Source organism: Quercus suber, unplaced genomic scaffold (genome assembly GCF_002906115.3).
Source record: "Quercus suber isolate HL8 unplaced genomic scaffold, Cork oak 2.0 scaffold_20, whole genome shotgun sequence".
Lineage (NCBI taxonomy): Eukaryota > Viridiplantae > Streptophyta > Magnoliopsida > Fagales > Fagaceae > Quercus > Quercus suber.
Window position 1 is genome coordinate 189,466 of NW_027069485.1, and position 9,660 is coordinate 199,125.

Below are 9,660 nucleotides of genomic sequence, written 5' to 3' on the forward strand. Positions count from 1 at the left end.
CTAGCCAATCCCATCCCTTCCATCATTATCGCCTCCTTCAAGTCCACCACTCCTTTCCCCTCCATCACAGGTGCCTCCTCTGTGTTCATTCTCATCCCCTCTATCACCAATGTGTCCTCCATGTACACCACTTCCTTCCCCTCCATCAATGGTGCCTCCTCCATGTCCACCACTCCCCTCCCCTCCATCACAAGTGCCTCCTCCTTGTCCACCAATTTCATACCCTCCATCCTCGTCGCCTCCTCCATATCCACAACTCCCATCCTTTCCATCACTGTCACCTCCTCCGTGTCCACCACTCATATCCCCTCCATCACTAATGCATCCTTCATGTCCACCACTCCTCTCCCCTCCACCACAAGCACCTCTCCCTTAGTTCCATGTCCACTTGTCTCATCCCTTCCACCACTACTACTAGTGCCAACACTTGAGTTCAGTGCCTGAGCACTAGCAAGATTTCTTTGCACAAGGCACTCATGCATGACTCTATTCAACTTGTGATCACAATAGCTTATTGCTTCATGCTTGCTATAAGGTTATTACAAAAATACTTTCGCTATAATAGGCTACCATTTCAAGAATTTCATTGCAATAAATTGAAAAAATAATTCATATTGGGTTATTGAAACTCTATTTTTATTTCAAATTATTGCAACAAATTTTCGTAATGCAATAATGTGTTAAGGCCTCTACTACAACAAAAATATATAAGTTATTGCAACAAATTATTGTTTATGCAATAGTTTACCACTTTTTAAGTTACTATTGTAACAACTTTATAACTTTTAGTGCAAAACTATGTCTAATACCGCTTTATTGTTTTTTGTTGCATTAACACCTAATATAATAGACATATTTTATTATAGTGACATGTAAGTAATCCTCGTTTGAGGATATGTACGTATGAAACTGACATGATCGCAAGTTTAAATGGTGATTGAGAGTTTCACAAAGAAATAACTGATGATGGTGATTTGTTTTTTCAAAAATTGATTTAATCATTGAGACAGAAAATAGCAAATTTGGATTGCTTAATTATTACCACTAGGGCTCAATAGCCTGGTAGTAATGATATATTCTCTGTAGCACTCCATATCTGTAGTTCAAATTAATTATTAAAAAAAAAAAAAAAAGACTTTTATAGGTTTACATTATATTAGCAATGTAAACTTACATTATAAACACACAAAATGTGTACAATGTTAATACATTTGTAAAAAGTGTACAATATTGTACATTTTTGTGTGTCTACAATGGAGTGCTCTAACATGCCCTAAAATTTGAAAGCTTGGCTTTCATGAATTATTTATAAGCATTTCTTGATTGTTTAATGTTTATGAGTTTGTTTGTTATAATTAATTTAAAATCTTAACCATTTTTTTAACCTCTTGTTTACGTACAACCTTTTAAAGTCTTAATTTTTTTTAAAGGTACAGCTGTATTTTTACACAATGTATATTTTACACAATAAAATAATGAAAATAAATTCTACGCAAACAATTTAATTTTTAACTTTTTGGACTAGCATTTGTTTTTTAAGCGAATTTATACGTTTGGGGAATAATTATAAGCTAATTTTTTACTTATTTTTATATATTGTCTATGGGTTCCATATTATTTTTTGTCTCAACTTTATTTTAAATAATTTAATTTTTAACTTTTTATCTTATTGTACAAATAAACTGCACGTCATTCTCAAACATTAAACGATAACTATCAAGGTTCTTCATTGTTATTTTATTCTTCTTTTCTTGTTTCTTTATCCAAGATTTTTTAATTTTTGAGTCTACTTTAATAGTGTCTGCACGGCTGCTAACATCGAAAACAGGAATTTCAAAATTTTGAAATAAAATATGTATGTATAGGCAGTATAGCAGAAGTTAGTAATTTTCTTTATTTTTTAGATTTGATGAAGGGAACTATATGACTGCAATGCTATGTTAACTACTCTACCAACATGTAAATTGCAAAACTAGCAAATTTCTTTATATCTATCAAATCATTTATTCTGAAACAGACCAATGATTCATTGACAATTTCGGTAGAGAAAATTATTAAGGATCCGATTCTCAAATAGAAATTATATTTCATATTTTGGATTTTCCACAATAAATATATATATATATATATATATAAGTAGCAAATAACGCCTGGATAGAGCAATCAGTGCAAAGTCAAAGGAAGCAATTGACATTACTATTGGACTAATGGAGGCTAAAGATAAGTACACACATAATAAACTAGTATTACCTTTGTTTGCTAGAAAACTTCCACATCTATTTGACATTCATGTAGTCAATCTCTATGTAATTTCGACCAAAGACAAATAGCTAAGCTTGGGGGAGAACATCTAATCAATAACTGAAAACAACATGAAAACATAATTTACTAGAAAGAGTACTAGGCCACTCTTTGACAGTGTATAGAATGAGATATTGAAGTGACTAAAACTCTTGGCCATTCTTTTCATCTTCTCCTACTTGACATAGAGAAGAACTGAAAGAAGGAGCTACAAAAACAGAAGAATAAACCTTGGAACTACCAAATGAGAGCTGTGAAAGCATATTTCTATCATGATCAAAACCACAGCTTCCAGCTGATTCAGAGTTTGATGAACAAACTATAGTTTCTTCAACAAGCGTATCAAAATGGTTTGAATCCACTTTGTCACCTGTTATATGATCATTCCATGGAATGATCTCATCAGGGAAAAGAGATGAGGATCTTGCATGGTTCTTTGTGATTGCATGTTGAAGAAGCTGAAACAGCCTCGGATTCTTTCCCAATAGGCTGCTACTTTCTTCATGTGAGTTCATGTTTCCATGACATGGGAAGTTTGTCTTGGCATTCCTTCCTCGTAGAAGCCTGGCAGCACTGTCATAAGCCAGAGCAGCCTCTTCGGCACTGTCATAAGTCCCTAACCAAAGCCTCAGCTTCTGAGAGGAGTCTTTGATTTCAGCAACCCATCTTCCTGAGGGCCTTTGTCTCACCCCTAGAAACCTTCTTCCATTGCTGTTCACTCTTTTGGGAAACTTCATGCTTCTTTCTTCTTCATTTTCATGGACTTTGTCTCCCTCAAGTGGTGTTTGGGTATAATTTTTACATAAATTTTGAGGCTCAAAAGGGATTCCTGAGCTCTCTAGGCTGTCCATGAGAGTAGGAGAAGGGTTTGTTGTCAAATATGGGGGGTACGCATTGATAATACTATTATAAAACAAATATGACCAAAGAATGATGGTGGGATGATGGCAAGTTGATTGTCTGGTTTCAGGTTTGTTTTTTACAAAACTAATAACATATATATATATATATATATGATTGGAATTATATAGTACCTGGGAAACAGTATTTATCTTGTAACCTAGGGCAAAACTTCTGAAGTGGTCCTCAAATGTATGGGGTTAGAGAAAGCAATTGGGGAAATGTTGATGAAAATTAAACAATTAATTGTTTAAAACATTGACAGTAGTACTATGGATAGGCACGATAAATGGTGTATTAGGTACGTATCAGCTACTTCATTCATTTAAATAAGAGAGGCATCATCTGCTTTTGGTACAATGTATGTTATTGGTAACCTGTACTGGTTTAACTAGAAGCCTAGTAGTAGTTAAGAAAACATATGAGAAGAACCAAATTTGGCATATTAGAATGATACCCTGAAAGAATGTGGACATGTACTAAGAACTTTTAATTATTTGTTTTGAAAATATAAGCGTCAAAAATGCTTGTTCTTCATAAATTTGCTTTCACTATCTACATTAATTTTGTTATTGTGCATAACAAAATCTTTTAAAATAATGAAAAAGAAAGGTGGTTTGGGACTTAAAACTAAAAAGAACAACTCCTTTGAGCAGCTTATCCCAGTGTCCAAAGCCTGTACACTGTTCAATATATTGGCTCAAATGTATGTCCATGATTGTATATAGTCTGCCAGAATTTGCAACACGCTTTCTCCCTTGATGACTACAATTTGCCAATGATATCTTTTTAGTAAATGGTCAGTTGGATTAAAATGAGAACATAAGATGATGATCCAAGTAAGTTCAGTTTTTTGCGAGAACTGAGGCTAATTTTTTGTTAAAACTTAGCATAGCTATTAAATCAGTCTCTTTCAGGTCTCATATAAGGTTGCAGTGACAACCTGTTAAACCTTCTTAACCAATGATAATGACAGTACTTAGCAAAAAAAAACACACACACACACATTAATGGCATAATTAGTTGTCAAGTGCTCTGCTAAAAGACTCAAATCATTGGATTCTCCATTGTATTAGGGTATCCCCAACAATTGGTCAGTAGGTCAAAATTTTACTAACAATACATGTTCATGACATTAGCAGAGGTGGTACCTAGTCTAAACATTATATACAACATTGTAATAGGGTACCACCCCTGTGCCTAACGACACAAAAAATGTCTCTCTCTCTCTCACTCTCTCTCTCTCTTTGAAATAAAAAACAAAGAACATGGGTCCAAGCCGCAAGCAAAAGCAGGGTAGATTAGTAATGTTGACAGCCTGCCAAAGTACCCAGATGTTGATTTAAGGTGGAATGTGCGTTAGCTCAAGTGGGTTGCAGAAAAAGCCATAGCAATGAAGTGACATAAGCAATGTTTATTGTGATTAGTGAATAGTTTAGTGTTTAAAAAACCATTATTAAGGCTAATTAGTTCCAGACATGACATACATCCAACAACCTACAAACAAAGTCACACCTCAAAAGCTCAAAAACAAACAAGAACGCTCCACGTTTATTTTCTAAACTTCGTCAGGCTCTTAATCCTAAAAAACTAATGTATGACATTTGTCACATTCTGGGTGTCTTTGTTATTCCCTCTTAGAACGTGCTACCCCATTCTTTGGCTCACTTATTATTTTTAAATTTTTTTGAAATTATACATACAAGTCCTGTGCACTGCAAAATCCTCAGACGAACTTTTAGCTTTCATATTTGTTGGATTCTTCATGTACTTTTCTCTCACATTTCTCTCTTAATTAAACTTGTGTTTGCTCTTTCTTCTTTGACAACTACATTAAGTTTTTTTGCACAACCTTACACGAACTAAACTTTAATGGTTGTAGTATATATAAATATATATATATACACACACAAATGTAGATTGAAATATTTGTAAGTGGTCTTATTTTATGGAGTAAAAGATCATAGAGAAAGACTTGAAGTTAAAATTGAAAATTTTAAGGACTTGCTCAAGCTTGGCCAATGTGCAAGCAACAGTGCAATAGGCACAAAGAAAGTGTCAATACTTGTAAAGTGCCGATTGACACTTAGCCAAGCCTGCTCTAGCAAGCATCGAGTGGAGGTCAAGCCGAGTACACACGGGGATAAGAGAGCGCGATTTCAATTATAATCCTAAGCTATGTACTTTCTCAATTGTGTGGGGGGTGTTAAACATAATCAAATAACATTCCTTTTTTATTTTTGTAAAAAAGTAAAAACCTTTTTGTAAGTGAAACACTAGAATAAAACAATTAGAAATCCTAACCATGATATCGTCAAAGGATATTTGCATTGTATATTTTTATTTTGAACTTGGTTAGAAATACTACATAAATACACCACTCTTCTCCCTCCCCCAGGCTTGAATGGAGACTCCCGCATTCCCTCATGAACTTAAAGCATGGGAAAGTACCATCAGGTTCAACTCACTAAATGGTATATTTGTATTGTAGATTAAATTGAAATTAAATTGTAAATGAGACACGTACAAGCACACAATAAAAATATTGTAAAAAATAATACTCAGTAAAAATGGACCTAGACTCTTTTTTTTTTTTTTGATGAGAAAATGGACCTAGACTTTGATAGCCCTATTGTAATACTACAATAATGATAACTAACATTACCCAAAATATTTGGTTTTTTTTCCAGTAATATTATACCTTTTCTGTGTCATGTATATTGGTCACAGAAGTGACAATTAACATGTCCCTATTGTGAAGTAAAAAAAGAAAATGTACAAAATTTGTTTAGCAAGTATGTCCTTTTTTTTTTTTTTTTTTGCCAGTAAATATGGTAAAGAAGATTGATACGAAATAGACTACAGCAGAAGTAGCTATTATTATAATTGTTTGATCTGCGGCAGAAGTAGCTATTAATCGTAGTCATTTGCATTTGCAAGCCATTGGCAAGATGTTCCAAGATGTAATGCTTTGTCCCATTGGGAAAGGTGCGACGTCGCATGCAACAAACACATTCGACCAAAACCTGGATAATTGGACAGGACCATAACAATCAGTTTCTGAGGCCTTCTTATTATAATATTTTTGGCAGAGGCCTATAGATAAATCATCCTTCTTCTGAGGTTTGTATTTCATAAGGTTGGTTTAAATGAGATTTGTAGCTCAATTGACCCAAAAAAAAAAATTTATGATTGTCATAGGCACTTGAATACAAAAATCATTTTTGGAGTGAGGGATAAACATGAGGGCAAAATATTGTTATTACATACAAATGTGTATAGAATGTGTATCACATCAGTCGAAATCATGTTTTCAAAATGCAATTTTAGTCAGATTATGAAACACAATTTCATGATTTTAAAATTATAATTGATATTGTGTTTTATGTTAGAAATACTGAATGAATAATTGTATTGTATTTCTTAATGAAAGAATATACATGAGTGTGCCTTTATATTGAAGGCATATGAGTGCAGTACAAGTAAGAGTGTAGTACAAGAATGTGTGCTATACAAGTAATCTAGTTAGACCTAAAGCCCACAACACTATATACGTTAACAACCCCCCTCAAACTCAAGGTGGATGTGAGACCAACTTGAGGTTGTCAACCAAAGTACGAAGGCGTCCCTTAGAATGTGACTTGGTGAAGATATCTACAAGTTGATCTTTAGAGGAGACTGATATTAGCTTGAGAGCACCATGGACAAGATGATAACGGATAAAATGACAATTAATCTCGATGTGTTTAGTCCGTTCATGAAAGACATCATTGTGAGCAATATGAATAGCACTCTAGTTGTCACAATAAAGAAGAGTAGCATAGGATGTAGACACACCTAAGTCTTTGAGAAGCCATCATAGCCAAAGGAACTCAGATGTGGTATCAGCAAGGGCACGATATTCTGATTCAGTACTAGAGCGGGCCATATGAGTTTGTTTCTTGCTTTGCCAAGAAATCAGAGACGAACCAAGAAGAAAGTAACAACCAGTAGTAGACCTACGATCAGTGGGATCTCCTGCCCAATCAGCATCAGAAAATGCATGGAGAATAAGAGGAAACTGAGCAGAGTAGAAAAGACCATGGAAAAGAGTGTACTTTAGGTATCGAAGAATGCGCAGAACAGTAGCATAGTGAGTCGATCGTGGAGCAGACAGATACTGGCTCACCTGGTGAACATCTTAGGAAATGTCTGGACGAGTGACAGTGAGATAAACCAACTTGAGGGAGTCAGATGTGCATTAAGCTCAACTGAAGTGTCAACAGTCTTGCTATCAGTGAGTTCAGCTCGAGACAAGAGTTCAGAGGCATACTTGGCTTGAGTATTATAAAGTCCATCTGTAGAATGAGTGATTTCAAGATCTAAAAAGTAGCTGAGATGTCCAAGATTTTTCATCTCAAACTGCTGACTAAGAAAAGTCTTGAGTTCTTGAACGCCACTGAGGTCATCACCAGTTATGATCATATCATCCACATATAGGAGAAGTAAAATAATGCATTTGTCAGTGCAACGAAGAAATAAGGCAGAATCATAATGACTAGCCATGTAACCCAAGCGAGAGATGGTAGATTTGAATTTGGCAAACCAAGCTCGTGGAGCTTGTTTAAGGCCATAAAGTGCACGTCGAAGGTAACAAACCTTGTTTGAGTCAACAGAGAGATCAGGAGGAGGTTGCATATACACTTTTTCACTTAAATCCCCATTAAGAAATGCATTTTTGACATCCATCTGAAAAAAGTCCTATTTACTGGCAGCAACAACAGCTAAGAGGGTACGAACAGATGAGATACGAGCAACCGAAGTAAAGGTTTCTTCATAATTAATCTCATACTCTTGTGTAAAACCTTTTGCAACAAGATGAGCTTTGTAGCGCTCAATGGACCCATCAGAGCGAGTCTTAATCTTGTAGATCCACTTACAACTAACCACAGATTTTCCAAGAGGAAATGTCACCAAATCCCAAGTATGGTTTTTAGATAATGCATCAAGTTCCTCTTTCATTGCAATCTACCATAAAGGGTCAGTGGAAGTCTCACGATAGGTGTGAGGCTCGTGTAGTGTAGTAAGGATAGTGTAACAATGATAGTCAAGTAAATGTGCAAGAATAGATCTTCAATGGGTTGCCGCAAGAGAAGAAGCCGACACTTGAGGACATGTTCATGCAAAAGACAGATGTGGCGATCCAAAACAACTCAACTTCAATCCGTAATCTTGAGGTGCAGATCGGTTAGCTTTCAAGCATGCACATAGAGAGGACTGCAGGAACTTTGCCAAGCAACACTGTCACCAATCCGAAAGAACATGTAAAGGCAATATCATTGAGAAGTGGACGAACATATGAGGAGCCAAAAGTAACAAATGCCAAACAAGATGAAGTTATGGATAATGAGGATTCAAAGATGAAGGAAGCCGAGTCAGAGATGAAAGAAGTGGAGCAAGCTGAGAAAACTAAGGAGAATGAAAGAGCTTCAAAATTCAAAAAATCCAGGGAAGTTACTTTTGAGACTTATTCTCCTTCAATTTATGATCCACAAATTCCTTTTCCACAAAGATTAAGAAAAAAAAAAAGGTGGATGATCAATTTTCTAAATTTCTAAGTATATTTAAGCAATTGCATATTAATATTCCTCTCATTGAAGCTTTGGAACAAATGCCTAAATATGCTAAATTTTTGAAGGATATTATTTCAAAGAAGCGGAAATTGGAGTATGAAATAGTAATGCTAACAGAGGAGAGTAGTGCAATCTTACAAAAGAAGCTGCCGCCTAAGCTGAAAGATCCAGGGAGTTTCACTATCCCTTGCACTATAGGAAAATCTTATTTTGATAGAGCTTTATGTGATGTAGGGGCAAGTATTAATCTAATGCCTCTCTCTGTTTTCAGGAAATTGGGTCTTGGAGAAGTAAAGCCGACCACTATCTCTTTACAATTGGCGAATAGATCTATTAAATATCCAAGATGAGTCATTGAGAACGTATTAGTAAAAGTTGACAAGTTCATCTTCCAGGCTGACTTCATTGTCCTTGATATGGATGAGGACGAGGAGATCCCTTTGATATTAGGTCGACCTTTCCTTGCGACGGAGAGAACCTTAATTGATGTCTAGCAAGGAAAACTTGTTTTGAGGGTCAGAGAGGATGAGGTCACTTTTGATGTATTTAAGCCTATGAAATTTCCTTCCGAGACACATTCTTGTTTTCAAATAAGTGATCGAGACGTGATCATGGCCGATGAGACTTGTGTAATTGATTTTCTAAAATTACCACTTGAGGTATGTCTTACTCGCTCTACACCTGTTAAATTCAACGATGAAGAGGTTAAAGAGTGTGAAAGATATTTGGAGGCTACACCAGTCTTTCCTCCTTCAATGCAACCAAAAGTAGAAGACTTAAAATTATGTCAGCCAACATCTTCACCAGAGGAACTACCTAAACTTGAGCTTAAACTGCTTCCATCAAA

At 35.4% G+C, this 9,660-nt stretch overlaps 3 protein-coding genes across 3 annotated transcripts; 1 reads left to right on the top strand and 2 right to left on the bottom strand.

Moving 5' to 3' along the window:
* Positions 1 to 303, bottom strand: LOC111987275 (glycine-rich cell wall structural protein). The gene has a single exon (XM_024018971.1). It carries the CDS (start codon positions 301 to 303, stop codon positions 1 to 3), a length of 303 nt encoding a protein of 100 aa, XP_023874739.1.
* A 2,033-nt stretch (positions 304 to 2,336) lies between these two features.
* On the bottom strand, positions 2,337 to 3,371 carry LOC111987276 (ethylene-responsive transcription factor WIN1). The gene has a single exon (XM_024018972.2). The coding sequence runs from the start codon at positions 3,150 to 3,152 to the stop codon at positions 2,445 to 2,447; it is 708 nt and encodes a 235-aa protein (XP_023874740.1). The 5' UTR covers positions 3,153 to 3,371; the 3' UTR covers positions 2,337 to 2,444.
* Positions 3,372 to 8,441: 5,070 nt separating this feature from the next.
* LOC136063037 (uncharacterized) lies at positions 8,442 to 9,307 on the top strand. Its single transcript, XM_065762907.1, has 3 exons — positions 8,442 to 8,693; positions 8,810 to 9,103; positions 9,209 to 9,307. The coding sequence occupies exons 1-3, from the start codon at positions 8,442 to 8,444 to the stop codon at positions 9,305 to 9,307; spliced, it is 645 nt and encodes a 214-aa protein (XP_065618979.1).
* The last annotated feature ends 353 nt before the right edge of the window (positions 9,308 to 9,660 follow it).

What these genes read in the sequence shown, in the direction of transcription:
- LOC111987275 (XM_024018971.1), bottom strand. Translation starts at nt 303, where the DNA reads ATGAGTGGTGGACACGGAGGAGGTGACAGTGATGGAAAGGATGGGAGT.
- LOC136063037 (XM_065762907.1), top strand. Translation starts at nt 8,442, where the DNA reads ATGCACATAGAGAGGACTGCAGGAACTTTGCCAAGCAACACTGTCACC. An exon ending in AATTCAAAAAATCCAGGGAA is followed by an intron (nt 8,694 to 8,809) that starts GTTACTTTTGAG and finishes AGTATATTTAAG; the next exon opens with CAATTGCATATTAATATTCC. An exon ending in GGAAATTGGGTCTTGGAGAA is followed by an intron (nt 9,104 to 9,208) that starts GTAAAGCCGACC and finishes TTCATCTTCCAG; the next exon opens with GCTGACTTCATTGTCCTTGA.
- LOC111987276 (XM_024018972.2), bottom strand. Translation starts at nt 3,152, where the DNA reads ATGGACAGCCTAGAGAGCTCAGGAATCCCTTTTGAGCCTCAAAATTTA.